Here is an 18632-nt window from a genome sequence, read left to right as displayed (position 1 = left end):
GCTCTGCTCATTCTGTCGGTGGAGTACGTTTAAAAAGGAATCACTGGCTAACCTAACTAGCTAAATGAATTGGATCTTCACATTATTTATTTCGATATGAAGTGACTTGTCCAATTTTAATATCCCAACCATTTAATATCCATAAAAGCATTTTTGGCTGCAAAAATCACACACACACACACACATCACTTCATGATGTTTTAGTTTGCTGGTGTTATCCTGCAGCTAGCTAAAGTGATTTTTTTTTCCGTTAGCTAGCTAGCTAGCTAGTTAATGATCTAGTTTAGGCATCAAAATGAGCCACACACCTCAAAAGAACTGTTAGAACATTTTATAGCAGAATAAGGCATGCTTTTTGCTACAGACTTGTCAAGACTACTTTTTTTGGTACAAAGTTTTGAAAGACGTTAAAATTAATTTTGCTAGGCTAAAGTCTCAGTAAGGGCTTCGGATGCCTGTTGGAAAAAAGTGTGCATATTCATGAGCCTAGACTGTCAGTTCTAGCTGTTCATAAGCCACCCCAAAACTGTCAATCACCTCATCAAATAATTATTAATATTAATCATTATTATTTAATATCATCAAATAATAAAGTAAAATGTTAGGGGAAATATCAAGGTCAACTGAACTTGTAAAAATGACAACACTGTTCCAGAAAATAATTTGAAGAGATGTTATTTAGGATGTAAGTTTTGCTTGTTTTCTTTTCACTAACATGTGAATGTACATGGTTGAACATCCTACTGCAGCCAGCCACTAGAGGCTCTCAGAGATATTTTGGCTTCACCTTTAAAATCCCTGTAAAACGCATCCACTAAAATACACAGTCTTTGGGGGCGACGCAATGCCACCTTCTGTATCTGTAATTGGATTTGAAGCAAAGGTTCAAATCTAAATACAACTTTGAACCAGACGTTCAAATCCGACGTGATTTCTTTTTAAATGACAAAATGAAACCTTACCACGATGACCCTGAAAACACTGTTCAACACAACAACAACAAAAAAACATAGCTGCTAGGGAAAAAGAGGAATTTTTCACTCCCAAAATATAATAACAAATAGCAATTTGCAGAATTTAGTTTCATTCAACTCCTGGGGTAGTGGTGACTCATACGCGGGGACAGGTGGGACAGAACCTCACCATGTATATCAGCCAGGTATATCAAGTCCTCATTCAGCTCCATTGTTTAAATTCCAATGAAACATTAATGACCTCTTTTGAGTGACCAACGATTTTTGAAATATTGATATTAGACAAATATTAGCCAATGTTATTTTATACACTTTATGATAGTTTTATTTTAAAATGGATTAGATTCACTTTTTTTTTGCCATCAGTATACACATAATAACCCATAATGACATAGTGAAAACAATGTTTTAGACTTTTTTTTTTGCAAATTTATTACGAAAAAAAAAAAAGAATAAATCTCAGTTAGATAAGTATTCAGACCCTTTAATAAGGCGCTCCGAATTGAGCCCAAATTCATCTTGTTTGCTATAATTATCTTGAGATGCCTCTAGAACTTGACTGGAGTGCACCTGTGGGACATTCAATTGATTGGACAAGATTTAGAAAGGCACACAAGTGTGTATAGTATAAGGTCCCACAATTCATAGTGCATAACAGACAAGAAAACAAAAACAAAAAAAATGAACTCAATCGTCACTCTAATAAAGCTTCAGATGCTTTCCACAGACATGGGAGAACCTGCAGGACAGCCTCCTCAGAAAAATTCCATCAATTAGGCCTTTGGCTAAATGGAAGCTACATCTGAGTAAAAGGTATATGGCAGGCACTTAGATCTTAGAGCTCACTTAGAGATTCTTAGAGCAATGAAACTCTCTGGCCTGATGAGACAAAAATGTTACTCTTCGGGTGGAACTTCAAGTGTTACATCTGGCAAAAAAAAAAACCAAACAAACAGGTACTGCTCATCAGTTGGCTAATACCATCCCTACAGTGAAGCAGGGTGGTGGCAGCATCATATTCTGAAGTACACAATGATGCATGCAATTTTTATGTATCGCATACTGGCATAGGTTGCTGTTTTTAATGGCATATTGGTAACACAAATTGTATAATAGACACTTGCACAAGTGTGCCCTCGATCTTTTAACTCCAAGAGGTCCATAGAGATATAATTAAATATGCTTTAGAGTTATTATTAACAATGGGAACTGCAACAAGTGCTAATACGGGCTTGTTGGAACAGGAATCACAATGCCCCATGTTCGGGGAGGAGCCACGGACAAACAGTTAATGACAGGGTTTAAAATTACTCCCCCCCCCCCCCCCCCCCCCACACACACACACATACATACAAATAGGTATATATATATATATATATATATATATATATATATATATATACACACACACACACACACACACACACACATATATGTATGTATGTGTGTGTATATATATATATATATATATATATATATATATATATACATATATATATGTGTGTGTGTGTATATATATATATACACACACACACACACACACATATATATGTATGTATGTGTGTGTATATATATATATATATATATATATATTATATATATGTGTGTGTGTATATATATATATGTGTGTATATATATATATATGTATGTGTATATATATATATATATATATATATATATATATATATATATATATATGTATGTATATATGTATGTATGTATGTATGTATACACATACATACAATTATACCTATATGTGTGTGTATGTATACACATACATACATATATACCTATGTGTGTGTGTGTATGTGTACACATACATACATATATACCTGTGTGTGTGTGATTTATAGGACGTGAACGTCTTGTTTCGAAACGATTCTAGCGTTTCGTAAGATTTCCCAGCATTCCTGCGCACCGGAAACGGAAACGAGTGTGAAGATAACGGATGGTCTGATGTACGACAAAATAGGTTCCTAATGCCGGAAAAGATCACCGTTTTGGAAATACACAACTAGACACGGTGTTTTGAAGTTTAGCATCAAAAGAAACGGATCACCAAAAAAAAAAAAAGGTACTCTTTCAGTGGATCGTTTCATTTCTAGCCACCGATGAGCTCCAGCTCGTGTTCTGCTAACTATGCTAGCTGACTCGTTGGCTAAATACGTAGTTTGAGGCCAGAATCTCAAACCTCTCCTGATTTCCATTCTTTACTGTTGTACTTCACTAGGGTCTGAAACTGCGGCGTTTACACGCTAACTGCTGCAGCGTGTGTTCATTTATAATGCATCCGGAGTGTTTACTAGCTATAGAACTCTCGGAAGTGACAAGGCCTCTGAGAAGCTAACTAGCAGGTAGCTAATTCCTCAGGAAACATTATGATCCGGTTGTGTAAAAACAAAGGTAACGATCGTGTTATCTGTCCATAATATTGATCTTCGACTAGTTTGAACTTACTGACATTAGCACCGTGTTGTGGTTTTGTACACAGATGGCTAGTTTACTAGCCGAGCGGTTATCATTGACACGACTTTTCAAGCTAACACGAATAACAATGGCAGTGCTTTTTGCTAATTACATTTTCACGGTGTCGTCGTAGATGTAGATGACTAAACATTTTTTTTCCCAGCGGAATTATAAATATGATAATGTTGTATAGGTAAAAGGTCTTGTTAGTTGTGTAAATTTGGGATTTAAAAAAAAATATATTATTATTATTATTATTATTATTTTTAATCGTTAAAAAAAAATCTGCTCGCTAGCTGTTTAGCCAGGCTTTAACTGGTTGGATCATCTGTCTGACTGGATGGTGTAGTTCAAGATGTGTTAGGTTCAGCTAGTTGTCTCGGTTATTTGGCCTCCTTCATGATGCCATTTTGTTTCCATTTCCTTTGTCAGGACCCTTATTTATTTATTTATTCATTCATTCATTCAATTAAAAAAAAATGTAAACAAAGGTCAGCACATAATACACGCATTAACCCGTTTAAAAAGACAGGCTGTACCCCAGAAGTCAGGCTTGAGCTGGTCAAACTGGTAGCTATTATTATTATTATTATTATTATTATTATTATTATTATTGTTGTTGTTGTTGCTGCACCTCTCATTGTTCTTATGATCATCGGTGGTGGTCTTGCGCTTGGGAGTCCAAACTGTTCTCTCTAACAGCAAATAATCTGATGTGAATGCCAGAAATGGAAATGTGTATGATGTGTTTTTACCTCTGAAATACAGAAGAGGTCAGCCCTGTCCGCCTCAGGATTTTGAAATCGTTTGGACTCCTCTACAGGCTGTACAGCCTTGAAAGTATTGCAGTTGTTTGGCAATCTCGAGCTGGAAATGTTTTGTTCGGTGTTAATTCTGGGGAAATAAAAAATAAAATAAAAATGTTTGCCCTTTGCTGTATTTATTCTGAACGCATTTGCTGAGGTGTGTCCTTCCGTCCAGGTGGTGCTGATAACGTTCTTTCTGGGTTTGACTGCAATGGAGGGCTCGGATAATGCAGATCAAGGCAGTAGCGAACAGACCGATTCGCAACGCAGGCAGCAGCAGGACCGCCTTCGCAGAGAGGAGGCCTTCTACCAGTTTGTTAACAATCTGAGCGAGGAGGACTACAGGCTGATGAGAGACAACAATCTTCTCGGCACACCAGGTAACTTTGGTGTTCGTCACTACCGACTGTTCGTGTGTTTCTGTTTGTGACCTTTTATGTTTTTAATCCTTATGAGAGGTAAGTTTCTTGGTTATGGGGGCACCTTAACACACGAGGTATCCTGTGCAAGCTTAATCCGTTGCTGTTCGGTCCGCCTACATGCACGTTGTATTTCACATCGACTTTTCCCATTTCCTCGGGGTTAACTTAAAATCTTTGTAGGCAGGAGAACGATGGATAGTGTGGGTACGGCCGATGCACTTACATCTGACAGTGTACAATCTGGTAACGCAGAAAATTTAAGGGTGACGCTGTACGGCAGTCATCCTGGATAATCGTGCACTTAAGCGTGCAAATCGATTACTTGTTTTTCTTTTGGGGACAGCGGGGTGGGACGACGACGACGACGACGGCTATGCGTTAGTTTATCAATACATATTCGGTTTGTGTATGGTATTTCACTCATAAGAGCGTCCTGAAAAGTTATTTCACACCAAAAAAGGAAAGCGAAGTAGTTCTGATTGTGTGTAGCTGAGTGCTTGTGTTTTTATTTCATTTTATTTGTATCATCATGCTTTTGAATTTTATTTGTGCTCAAAACAAAACCACCGCACAATTCTGCGGCCCTCTGAAGACGTCCAATTCATTTCTGTCCCAGGACAGTGGAAAGGAATGTTATTTTGGAGCGTCCTTTAGCCGAGACCCCTGCCAGGAGATGGCATTGAATGGACAATTCTTGTCCTGGTAAGTCTGGTGGTTTTCAGTAATGTCCTGTTCCTGGTTCACAAGTTTCTTTGAGCAGCAGTTATAAACCGAACATACGCCTTGTGTTTTTATGTTGGAGAGAACAAACATTCACGGTGAAATTCTGCATATCCGACTTCGCCTCGACCGGTCCGACTTCAGCCGAGCGTAGGGTAGATAAATATCGGACACGTATCGGACACCTTTTGATACTTCTCTGTTGGTTCTGCATGCTTTTGGTTCTTGTCAAACGGAAACATTCCAATAAACGGCTTGAATAGACACCTGAACCTTGGGAACGCCTTATGCCCCTTTCAGTTTCCTATGGGTTTAGTGCGACAGGATATCTGAAAATAATGAACGGACAGAATTAGGCCTGGTCTCCCAGTGTAAAGAGACGCACTTGGTTTATATTCGCTGATGAGCCTCAGAAATGTTTTTAGAAGGTCACAGGAAATCAGGGCTGCATGATTCTTACTAAAACACTAAGTGTTTGGCTTAGAATTGAGATCATGATTTTCCCAAACAATTCTTTGACTTGGTTGGAAAGGACCTGTACGTATCTATGTGTGTGCGTGTGTATATATATATATATATATATATATATATATATATATATATATATATATATATATATATATATATATATATATATATATATATATATATATAAGCTTTAATAATAATAGGTTGTTGAGCACACTGTGTTCTCACAGTGTTACTAGTAAGCCAGCAATATTAACGTCTGGTTAAAGTATTATTTGTGGCAATGTGTTCTTATCTCTATACCAAATCAGCAATGCAAAATAAAAGACAACCGGTCGATTCGGCCTTGATACACACTTTGCGTAATGCGTCATTCACATGTTTTGACCAAAGCATCACACTGATATTTGTTTATGATCTATATTTTTCCTTCTCATTACAAGTGGACATTTGAGTCATTTTTAAATCTCGAAGGTTAGCCTTCTGTTCTCCTTTTCTCCAGGATTGAAGATTTCGTTGTACAAACAAAGTGCAGGACACGTCATGTGCACTAAATGCGCATTAATACCGCGTCAATAGTGCTTAGTCAGGAGTATTATACATCGCACAGGACCTTATAAATCCTTAAATCATTCTTCTCTGGGGAATTTTTCGTTGTTATTGCTTTAAGAAATGAATATTTTACAATTAAGCACTCTTTTTGAAAATGTATTCACTCTACAGGAAGGTAGAACAGTCCGTCATGGCCAATTTAATGTCTCTTCTTTCTTGCTTGCGTTTATTTTCTTTCACTGTATAGTTGTCTTTTGATTTTAATATACACTACTCTTGCTCATTTTCCTCCGTTTAAAACGGACTAGTTGTGATCATCAGGAGCGTGAAAGTCGGATATGCAGCATTTTACACCGTTTTCTTTTTACATTGTGTATCCAGTGTTTAGCTACTTATTGATGTCATTACATGCCAGTAATTTCTAAATAAAGTAATCGATATTCCTGCTGACGTTTATTTATTTCTCTACTTACTTTCAATTGTCTTTGTTCTCAAATGACAATAAGTCATAAAGAGATGCTGACGGACTTCGGCAGCCATCTTATCTGTCCTTCAACAGCCGTACGGGTGTACGTGTGTCTGTTAGACAGACTAACAAACATATAAAGAGAGATGCTTGTTTTAACCTTAAACGTATTGTTTTTTATTTTTTTTATCAGGTGAAATTACTGAGGAAGACTTGTTGAATCGCCTTCATCAGATTAGGGACGGCCCTGAGCAGCCACACAGTAGTAGTAGTAGTAGCAGCAGCAGCAGCAGCAGCAACATTCCTGAAGTCAGTAGGGGGGAACCCAGAGGTACGTGTGGTTGTTTACCCTCCGATTCAAATATAAATTATTAGGTCACGTAATGTTATGTGCTCTTTCAAAACGTCTTGGAGAATCGGATCACAGCATGTCTGTAAAATGTGGTTTTCTTCAGTTTCAGAGGCAGAGGGTACAGAAGAAGCATCCAATGGCGACACCCTTCTTGACTGGCTCAACACGGTGCGTCAAACCGGCAACACAACAAGGAGCGGGCACCGGGGCAACCAGTCATGGCGTGCAGTGAGCCGAACCAATCCAAGTAGTGGAGACTTCCGCTTCAGCTTGGAGATCAATATCAATCGCAGCATCGCTGAGCAGCAAACACAGACTGAGGCAGAGCGACTAGACGCAGACCAAAGCCGTGCTGATGGCTCTGTATCGGAACCCGAGACACCCATGGAGGCGGCAGAGGTGGTTGAAGAGCCAGTGGTGGAAGAGATGGCTGTTATAGTCGAACCAGAGCTTCCTGCACCTAATAGCCCAGCTGTAACCAGGCCGACAAGCCCACAAAATCCGCTCCCAACTTCTCCAAGTCTGCCTCAAGTAGAGCGGCCAAGTCGAGGCCAGATTAGAGCTCGTAGCCCCAGCCCGGAACAGCGCAGAACCAGGGCGCGAACAGCTAGGAGTCATTTAGCCCTCAGCCTGGACCAGTTAGACGGGCTTCCGCAGGCTCGCCATGGACTACCTTCTCGAAGTCCTTCTGAACCTGTCCCAGACGTTCAGGTGGACGGCAGCTCCAGGACACGACTACACGTTCTTTCTCGGCAGAATATACAGTTAGAAAGCGAGGAAACTATAGCAGCCACAGAGCCCCAACCAGCACCTCAGCCCCACCAGGAAACCGAAACACCTTCAGGGGAAGGAGGCGCTTCAGCCCGACGTCCTCCAACAATAATGCTGGACTTGCAGGTTCGTAGGGTGCGACCGGGCGAGTACCGCGAGAGAGACAGCATCGCCAACCGTACCCGCTCTCGATCACAGACCTCCAACAACACTTTCTTGTATGAAACGGAGCGTGGAGGCTTTCGCAGGACCTTTTCACGTTCTGAGCGGGCCGGTGTGAGGACGTACGTCAGTACTATCCGTATTCCCATCAGGAGGATCTCCGATGCTGGGCTTGGCGAGGCCACTTCCATGGCTCTGCAGTCCATGATCCGGCAGATCATGACTGGCTTTGGCGAACTCAGCTACTTCATGGACTCTGACTCGGACTCCACGGACTCGAGCCGTGGCTCCAACCCCGCGGCGGATCTAGCCGATGCTCTGGGAAATCCAGATGCTGGAAGTCCCTCTACTGTGACTGAGCCATCACCTGGGGCAGGAGGCTCAAATCAGAGTGGCTCAGAAGCACAGACTGAAGAGCGGGAAGATAGTGGTGCAGCTCTAAGAGAGAGCAGAGCAAGGCAACGAGCTCCTATCAGTCTAGAGGAGTCCGGCTCTTTGCCCTTTCTGCGACTTGCACATTTCTTCTTGCTCAACGACGACGATGATGATCAGCCCAGGGGCCTCACCAAAGAGCAAATCGATAACCTCTCCATGCGCAATTTCGGTGAGAGTGATGCACTCAAGACCTGTAGCGTCTGCATTACAGAGTATGCTGAAGGCAACAAGCTTCGTAAACTTCCCTGCTCGCACGAGTACCACGTGCATTGTATTGACCGTTGGCTTTCAGAGAATTCAACTTGCCCCATCTGTCGCAGGGCAGTCCTCGTTTCTGCCAACAGAGAGAGTGTTGTCTAGACTCCTATCATACGTCATGCTATTCTTTCGCCTTACTATAACATTTGGTACCTTGTAACGAATCGTGTCTTGCAGACACGCAAACCCAAACTATACTAGAGCAACAGATTGTAGAGTACATTTACAGAGACACTTCACTTATGCTCCAATCCAGACTTTCATCTCCTGAAGGTTCCATCGAAATAGTAAATGTTATTTATCCAAAATATGTTTGATTACAGTGCTACCTTGTGATTTAAGAATTAACTAATCATTTGTGCTTATACGTTTAGACTGGGTGCAATTTGATTAGATGGAAATCAGGCATTCTGATAGTCGAAAGATATATTTATGTACAATTTATTGCTTTTGGATTATCTAAAGAATTGCTTCGATCCATTGTAATTGCAATTTGGACTCCATTTTAGGTTCTCAGCAAACGTTAATAAGCAACGTTTTTTTTTGTTTTTTTTTAAATTTTTTACAAATTTTTTTTCCCAGTATACACAAGTGTAAAAAGATTCAATGCTATTAAATGATCTATGTGAGTTTTCAGTTTGGCCAACAAGAACCTGTTACTTAAGCTAAGGACCGTGTTTCCTCGTACATCAATTCAGCCTAGTCTAATATATCGTCATTGGGAGTTCTTAAAAATCCATTTCAGCCTTAATTGAATCTGTGTCTGGAATATCTCTCATTGATTATTTAAAAAATAATAATTTTTTCTTTTGAGGTTAAGAAGGAGTGTTCCTCAGTATTGTTGTGTGGGGGGGGGAAGTTCAAAGGTGAGTTTCGAGCCTTATAATCGAGCCATCATGCTGTATTTACTCCCAAGGATTTTCAGATTCAGTGGTCGTTCAAGTGACTTCATATTTCCGAACGAGTTAAAAGACTTCCCTACACACAAACGCTAGTGCAATATTTTACAAAAGAAGAATTTGAGCTGTATAAACTTGATACAGACCGTGAGGATTGAAGTTTATATTGAAGAGTTATCTCCTGGAAACAAGGTTTCTTTACATCTGTTTATTGCAATAGCACTACTCTGTTGTGCCGAACTGAAACACTGAAGGTTCTTTCTTCATATTATACAATAGTAGGTTTTTAATGTATTTGGTAAATAAAGTTTCCGGTTGAAGAGTACTGAAGAATGAGTAAAGACGGACAGACAAAAAAAAAAACGACAAAAAAAAAAAACGACAAAAAAAAAAAACAATAATAATATCATAAAGTCGTCTTAATTCTTCTAAAGTGGAGCCCCTTCCCAAGTATTCTCTCTGACTGGTCACAGCAGGATTTCATCTTTTTTTTTTCTTTTCTTTTCTTTTTTTTTTTTGCACTATTGGCATGCAGCCTCAGATGTCGTTTAATGCAGCCCAGATATAGTTCAGAATGTTTTATAAATGCAAGTTGCATTTTAGTCAGTGGGGTGGCGTTGTTACTTTTTTTTTTTTTTTTTTTTTTTGTTTAAGTTTTTTTTAAAGTTTTGTTTTTTTTTTTTGTTTTTTTTTAAGCATGTATAGGCTTCAGTTAAAATATTTTGTTAGTCACATATATGGCTAACCCACTAAGTTTGCTGACAAACTGACCACATTAAAAATAAAGTCGCCCTATACCAGTGTGTTGTGCTAATTAAACCCAGAGTGCTTCATACCTTGGGCCGTTTTTTTCCGAAACTGTGCTGGTGACATTTAATAAATTTGAATGTGGGACTCTTTGGACTTTTTATGAAATGAATTCTGCACATTGTCAGTATTTTCTCGCGTTCTCTCACCTTCTGTTCGGTTTGCTCTATTATTAACCCGAATGAGTCATGGTACGGGCTTCTGAACTTCAGGAAACGGCGTGCGTAGGTGTGCGTTTCTATCTTAAATCAAGCAAGAAAACGTGTTTTATAGGCTTTAACTAATAATAGATGTTCCTAAAGTTGTTTTGTCAGGGTTTCGGCTTAATGTTGGCTGTTGTATTCATTACTTAGTTCTTTGAGTGGAAGTTTTGTGCACCTGTTCTCTCCACAGCATTTTTTTTTTCTTTCTTTCTTTCTTTCTTCTTCGCATTCTCCGCCGAGATTCGGCGGCGACGGGTTCCTTCGAGCCGCGTCGTGTGTACGAGTGTGTATAAAATATATAATGTGAAACCACAAAGGCCTAATTATTTATATAGAATGTGAACCGTAACAAACTAGCTGCACTATCCTATTTTTATTCGGAGTGAATTTGGGTAGTTACATACGAACGAGTGCTTCAGATGGAGACATTTTATTCATCGGATTCATTTGAGAGAATGTAAGCAATGCACCGTGTTTGTGAACCTGCTTTCTGGTGACTGAGTCAGTCACGTACTGTTGAACTTTATTAGTAAACCATTCAGACCCTGTGGCTATTACAGTGGACATCATGTGTTTGTATTCATTCATTTATTTATTTATTTATTTATACATTTTCATTTTTATATTGTTTAAAAAAAACAAAACAAAAACTGAGACCACCTGGACCTTTTAACAGCGAATTCGATGCCAACATAGTCCCTATATAATGTGATGACTCGAGAGAGCTCTTTTTAACCCTTGTAAACATATTCATGGATGTTTACTCATTGCTTAAGGTGGATATTATAATATTTAATAGTCGTTAATGAAACAGAACTATAACTGGCTATACAGGGTGTGTTTACTTTTTCAGGCTAGTTTTTTTTTCTGGTGCTCGTGTGGTAAATGTACTGCTGCAAACATTTGCATAAATGTTTGCATCACAGCACACAGTGGTTGTAAAATAAGCTGAAATTATTCTGTCTTCAGGCTACACAGATCTTGAAGTGTTTGAGTTAATAGACAGTGAAGGAAGTGAGGAATAATTCGGGATGGGTCGTGCCTTTATAGGACAGTACCGATGGGATGGTGGGATGTGACCCGATGCAGAGGAGGGGTACTGCTCCCACCCTCAAGATGATTGAATTACAATACCAGCATGTCATTTGTATCTCTTATTCCATAGCAGTTTTCCAATGATTCCCTTTTTTTTTTTTTTTTACTTCTTATTTATTTATAGTTACGCATAATGGGACGTTTTCCAGTGCATCTTCTTTAATGCTGTGTGAAACTTCATTAGATCTAGCTACGTCTAGTGTGTCTCGAGCTCCAATGTGCCGTCGTCGTGCTTCCTACGACGTTTCCCGCTTTGCTAACACATCACTGGGGAGGGTGAGATGGATTCCTGGCTGACGGTCACCAATACAGTTTGCTTTAAATTAAAAACAAAACTACGTCTTTGTGATGTGCTTGGTGTCCGTGATCACCTGGGTTCAGCCGATTGTTGTCAAAATATTTTCTTTTCACTTCAGTTAATTCCACATGTAATTAGACTTTTCTGTCATTCGGCTCTCGATTTCGAGGGTAAAGATGTTAAATAATGTTTAGTTTTATTGGCGTAGACGTGAGTCAAAATAGCTTCCGCTTCTACCCCTGAGAGTCACTTCTGCTGTGTGAGCTGCAAATCAGCTGTGCTCTGTGCACACCTGGTAATTTAAGTGTGATTGGCACGTGACGTGCACGAGTATGAGGAAAATCAGTATTTACACTAGTGCTGCAACTAACGATTGTTTTCATAATCGATTCATTGGCCAGTTATTTTAGCGATTAATTGGATGACGTTCCTGTTATAATAAACAGTGCAGGTGCAGCTCAAAAAAATGTAATATCATGGAAAAGTTCATTTTTTTCTGTAATTTAATGCAAAAAGTGGAACTTTCATATATTGTAGATTCATTACACAAGAGAAATCTTCCAAGCCTTTTTTTAAATTTATTTATTTTTTTTATAAATCTTGATTACAGTTTACAGAAATCAAAAATCCAGTATCTCAAAATATTCGAATAAAGAATTTATAATACAGAAATGTCGACCTGATGAAAAGTGTGTTAATTTATGCGCCGATACTCGGTCTGGGTTTTAATCCTTTTGCAGGAATTACTGTATCAGTGCGGCGTGGCATGGAGGCGATCAGCGTGTGGCACTGCTGAGGTGTTCTGGAAGCCCAGGTTGCTTTGATAGTGGACTTCAGCTCGTCTGTATTGTCGGTTCTGGTGTCTCTCGTAGATTCTCTATGGGGTTCGGGTCAGGCGAGTCGGCTGGACGATCAAGCACAGTAACACCACGGACAGTAAACCAGTTACTAGTAGTTTTGGCACTGTGGGAGGTGTCGAGTCCTGCTGGAAAAGGAAATCAGCATCTCCATAAAGCTCGTCAGCAGATGGAAGCATGAACTTCTCTAAAATCTCCTGGTAGACGCTGCATCGACTCTCGACTTGAGAAAACACACTGGACCAACACCAGCAGATGACATGGCAACCCAAATCATCACTGACTGTGGAAACTTCACACTGGACTTCAAGCAGCTTGGATTCTGTTCGTCTCCACTCGTCCTCCAGACTCTGGGACCTTGATTTCCAAATGAAATACAACATTGACGTTCATCTTCCCCGTGATTGTGGTCGCGTGTACTGAACCAGACCGAGAGATTAAAGACTCAGGAAACCTTCACAGGTGTTTCGAGTTAATTTGCTGATTAGAGGTCGACAGGTTGACATTTCTGTATTATAAATTCTTTATTCGAATATTTTGATATGCTGGATTTTTGATTTCCGTGAGCTGTAAGCCGTAATCATCGAGACTAAAACAAACAAAAAAAAAGGCCTAAAATATTTCACTTTGTGTAATGAATATAGAATCTATGAAAGTTCCACTTTTTGAATTAAATTACGGGGAAAAAATGAACTTTTCCACGATATTCAAATTTTTTGAGATGCACCTGTATTGATACTGCAAGCGCACAAATACAGCATATAATGATGATAACCTTGATTTAAACTGAACCTTTTGAGCAACTCGCACCAATTTCGCCAGCCTCTTGCACACAGAGGAACATTTTGGATATAAATGTAAGTTTGTGCTCGTGCATCACTGTCATGCTTCCGTGCTACACAAGCTCCACTTTATAAAGTTTGCAGGTTACATTCTTCTTCACGGCATTTAACGTAAAATGCTCCCATGCCTTAGAGGACTTGGAGGTCTGAGGTCTTGTTGGGCCTAAAATGTAATGCTGACGTAAACCGTAAACGGAAGAAATTCATTTTTGTTGACTCTGGGTTTTCTGCTAAAGCTAACGGTGTCGCATGACGTGCATTTGACATCATGTGACGTCAAAAGCTAACGGACACTTGACCAATCAGATTCAAGCATTCACTGGTCATGTGGGATACGATTTCTGTACAAAATGGTGAATTTGAATTTTTTTTTATTTTATCATTTGAATGAATATGTGGATATTGAGCATTTCCAGACCCAGTATGCATTTGAACAGACTGGGAAATTATTATTATTATTATTATTATTATTATTATTTTTAAAGATCTCTAACAGTATGGTGGCTTCCACATTTGAATGATTCTCACCCATGTTCATGAAGCTCCGCCCCCAGGATCTATAGTGGCCCATAGAGTGTCTATAAAATGACTGACAGTAGGTCCATCCAAACACAAACAAATATTCTGTTGTCCAAACGGGTTTTCTCAGCAACTTAATACACTTTTGCTAAGGCCACGACCCGTTCTGATGACCGCGTACCCATTTTAGGTGCTTTCGGTGATGGACAGGGGTCAACATACCCAGAGAGCATGGGCTCTGTCTGCGGTCCCATACGCAGCCCCAACCTACGACGCGCTGTGTTCTGACACCTTTCTATCATATCCAGCGCGATCGTTTTCAGCAATCTGTCCTACAGTAGCTCTTCTGTGGGGTCGGACAAGACGGTCTAACCTTCGTTCCCCACACACTGTGAGTCAACGAGTGTCCATGACCCTGTCACCAGGTCACCGGGTTTCCTTCCTCGGACCTCTTTTCATATGTACTAACCACTGCATACTTGGAACATCCCACAAGACCTATTGTTTTGGAGATGCTCCGACCCGGTCGTCTAACCATCACAACCTGGGCCTTGTCAAAGTCTCTCAGATCCCTGTACGCTTGCCCATTTTTCCTGCTTCCAACACATCAACTTCAAGAAAGAACTATTCTCTTGCTGCCTAATACATCCAACCCATCGACAGGTGCCATTTTAAAGAGATAATCGATGTTATGGCTGATCGGTGTATGATATACAGTAAATGTCTGGTACACTAACAGGTGAGAAATTTCAGTTATTACGGTAAAACGTAATAGCTTTGAAACTGTACTCGGGTTATTGAGCTTCTCCAGTCTGGTAAGCTGTTAAAAAGCAGCGACATAAAAATCACCAAAAAGGTTAAAGTCTGATTATTCCGTGGTGTCATGGCTTTCCGAGTCTGTGGATTGTTTCGTCAGGGAATCTACACATCGGTAATGTAGCGCCCTGTTCATTACTTTATTATGAACTTACAGTAGAGTCATTACATACTTCCGTATATATATATATATATATATATATATTTTAAAAAGTGCGCTTTTAAAGTAGGTTTTAAAAGTAGGTTTTTAAAGACGCCATAAGATTATTCGACGTTAGCTGTCTATATCAGTTATATTTCATGAACAATTCAAAGAATAATACGTAAACAGCATTGTTAATTTAACAAGCCTGGCGTGCTAGGTCAGTAGGCGAATTTCCTTGTACCGTAAATACTCCAATAACACCGCACGCGAAAAGTAGAAGAAGATAAAGTAATACACGTGATTGACCGTTGACTAAAAATGGAGTGCACATGGCAGTATATGTGTGTTTATTTTGACGCTGAACGTTTTGTTTTGTTTGTTTGTTTGTTTGTTTGTTTGTCACTCTGGTCTTATAAAGTCGGCTGTGTTGAGTGGAGCAGTTCGAGCTCGCCTGAAAAGCTCGTGTCCGGTTCAGATCAGCCATCTGGATCATCTCGTGCTGACGGTTCGGGATGTGAAGAGAAGCACGGATTTCTACTCCTCAGTCCTGGGAATGAGTGTAGTTACATTTAAGGTAGACTTAGACCACTTGTAGCCCATTCACAACGCAGGTATCAGTGGTTTCTTCTATTAGTGATAGAAATATTACGTACTTGTAATATAAAACCTACCACACGGTGGCAGCATTGTACTGATAACGCGCTTCCACTCAACTACACGCAGAACTTTTATTAATAGTGTTGCTTCTTGACATAAAGCAGTGGACGAGTCTTAACGTAGATTACACTAACAGAGTAACATCTCAATTCTATCTGTCTGTCTCTAGATCTATCAATCTACGGTCTAAAGGAATTCACACCACGAATTATTTGTAATTGTTGTTGCAATATGAATGTAATGTATTGATCAGCTTTATCCTACACTATAGCTTTACTTTGCTCTACATCGTAGGGAAACCGTAAGGCTCTGAGCTTTGGAGAGCAGAAATTCAACCTGCACGAGGTTGGGAAAGAGTTTGAGCCGAAAGCCAATAATCCTGTGCCGGGCTCAGCAGATCTTTGTCTCATCACGAGGACCCCGCTGGAAACAGTCGCTGCCCATCTGAAGGTGCATCTAATTCAGAACAGTCCAGTCTTTCAGACTACAGAAGACCATGCAATGTTGATTTCCTAATTGTTGTCGTTTTTCTTCCTCGTCTGTCGACAGGAATGTGGCGTGAAGATTGAGGAAGGGCCAGTCGAGAGGACGGGAGCGGTAGGCTCCATCAAATCCTTGTACTTCCGAGACCCTGACCACAACCTGATTGAAGTCTCCAACTACAATAACTAAGACTTGAACAACAGCAGTCTAATTCTGGACCAAAATCACCCAAAAGAATGTTGAAACTTGTGATGCTGTAAAACTTGTGAAAATGTACCGTACATTCTTGGTAGATGTAATATTAATCGCCCTGTACACAATGCGATAAAATAAAAGGTGTGTTTGAGAATTTACGTTCTGGTAATAATCATTAAATATATATTTCTTTAGTCAATTATACAGCAAACCTCCGAGACATTGACAACAACCTGATAAAGATCTCCAGCTACAACTGATCCCCCTACACTACTTGTTACAGCGTCCACATTTTTTCTCAGGTGTTGCTCTACTAATGCAGTCTAAAGATCCCACCCGCCCCCAGACAGTCTATTATGACCCTGGTGATTGATTGAGTGGCGACTCTGTAGCAATGTCCTGTTGACGTTCTGCATGCGTCACTTGTCAAGTCCATGCCCACTACATTCCGAACCGTCACTCATGTCAGACAATCACCATTTTGAAAAACACTTAACATTCCTGTCTATAGGTTGAATTACGAAATGACCTTGAGTATGAGTAAGATGCTATTTATTTATTTACCATTCTCACTCCCACCTAAAGCACGAGATATCCCACTATACATTTCATTTTCTGGTATTTTACTGTAAACCAATGCACAGTTCTAAATACCCAGTCGTTTACTGTACAATCCAGTAACATCATACAACAGTATTTGCTGTAAAATAAATACCGTACATTTACAACAGAGTACATTTAATATTTGTAGGACGTCTGCAAGACAAAATAATTCCTGTTATCACTTTTATTACAAACAGTTCCCTCACCAGTCTTTTTTTTTCTTTCCCACTTGACGTTAAGACAGAAATAGAGCTTACTGTGTTACTGAGAAACTGGAAAATGCTTATTGTCCTCTGTTTCGATGAATTTTCCGTGTCAGAAACATGACTGACAGTTACAAATGTCATTGTCACTGGAGAATGTTAAATAAATATCTTCGTACCAAAAACCAGACCAGAGAGTATCAAGGTTGACATGCTGGACATTTTACTGTCTTCACTAACTTTTTATATTCGTTTATAATTAGGCTTAGATTCTGTGGAGAGCCTGGCGTACAGCATGGAATTGCTCCTCAATTATTACGTATTAGAACGGGCGCATTGATATGAACTTGTGATTTGAATTAGAGATTGAACTTTTACTTGAGCTGCTGTTGTAGAACATTAATCAGATATTTATTGAGAATTCAATGGTGCTGTGGTGTGTATATATATATATATATATATATATATATATATATATATATATATATATATATATATATAATGTACAGTGAGGGAAAAAAGTATTTGATCCCCTGCTGATTTTGTACGTTTGCACACATCTCAGGAGGGATTTTGTCCCACTCCTCTTTGCAGATCTTCTCCAAGTCATTAAGGTTTCGAGGCTGACGTTTGGCAACTCGAACCTTCAGCTCTCTCCACAAATTTTGTATGGGATTTAGGTCTGGAGACTGGCTAGGTCACTCCAGGACCTTAATGTGCTTCTTCTTGAGCCACTCCTTTGTTGCCTTGGCCGTGTGTTTTGGGTCATTGTCATGCTGGAATACCCATCCACGACCCATTTTCAGTGCCCTGTCTGAGGGAAGGAGGTTTTCACCCAAGATTTGATGGTACATGGCCCCGTCCATCGTCCCTTTGATGCGGTGAAGTTGTCCTGTCCCCTTAGCAGAAAAAAAACCCTAAAGCATAATGTTTCCACCTCCATGTTTGACGGTGAGGATGGTGTTCCAGGGGTCATAGGCAGCATTCCTCCTCCTCCAAACACGGCAAGTTGAGTTGATGCCAAAGAGCTCCATTTTGGTCTCATCTGACCACAACACTTTCACCCAGTTGTCCTCTGAATCATTCAGATGTTCATTGGCAAACTTCAGACGGGCATGTATATGTGCTTTCTTGAGCAGCGGACCTTGCGCGCGCTGC

General features: G+C 39.8%; 2 protein-coding genes across 3 annotated transcripts; both read left to right on the top strand.

The window, feature by feature from the left end:
• Positions 1-2870: 2870 nt before the first annotated feature.
• Positions 2871-10546, top strand: rlim (ring finger protein, LIM domain interacting). 2 transcript variants are annotated; one of them, XM_017475035.3, is made up of 4 exons: positions 2871-3048; positions 4422-4626; positions 7068-7205; positions 7330-10546. In XM_017475035.3, exons 2-4 carry the CDS (start codon positions 4458-4460, stop codon positions 8952-8954), a joined length of 1932 nt encoding a protein of 643 aa, XP_017330524.1. In that variant the 5' UTR covers positions 2871-3048; positions 4422-4457; the 3' UTR covers positions 8955-10546. The 2 variants fall into 2 exon arrangements, with proteins under 2 accessions (XP_017330524.1, XP_053538146.1); XM_053682171.1 differs by lacking the exon at positions 2871-3048 and adding an exon at positions 3082-3377.
• Positions 10547-15135: 4589 nt separating this feature from the next.
• On the top strand, positions 15136-16826 carry glod5 (glyoxalase domain containing 5). Its single transcript, XM_017475263.3, has 4 exons — positions 15136-15303; positions 15752-15907; positions 16285-16440; positions 16540-16826. The coding sequence occupies exons 1-4, from the start codon at positions 15256-15258 to the stop codon at positions 16660-16662; spliced, it is 483 nt and encodes a 160-aa protein (XP_017330752.1). The 5' UTR covers positions 15136-15255; the 3' UTR covers positions 16663-16826.
• Positions 16827-18632: the final 1806 nt, after the last annotated feature.

The sequence above is a fragment of the Ictalurus punctatus genome, chromosome 8 (assembly GCF_001660625.3).
Source record: "Ictalurus punctatus breed USDA103 chromosome 8, Coco_2.0, whole genome shotgun sequence".
NCBI lineage: Eukaryota > Metazoa > Chordata > Actinopteri > Siluriformes > Ictaluridae > Ictalurus > Ictalurus punctatus.
The sequence above is the reverse complement of the archived record's forward strand: the minus strand, read 5'-3'. Positions and strand labels throughout refer to the sequence as shown.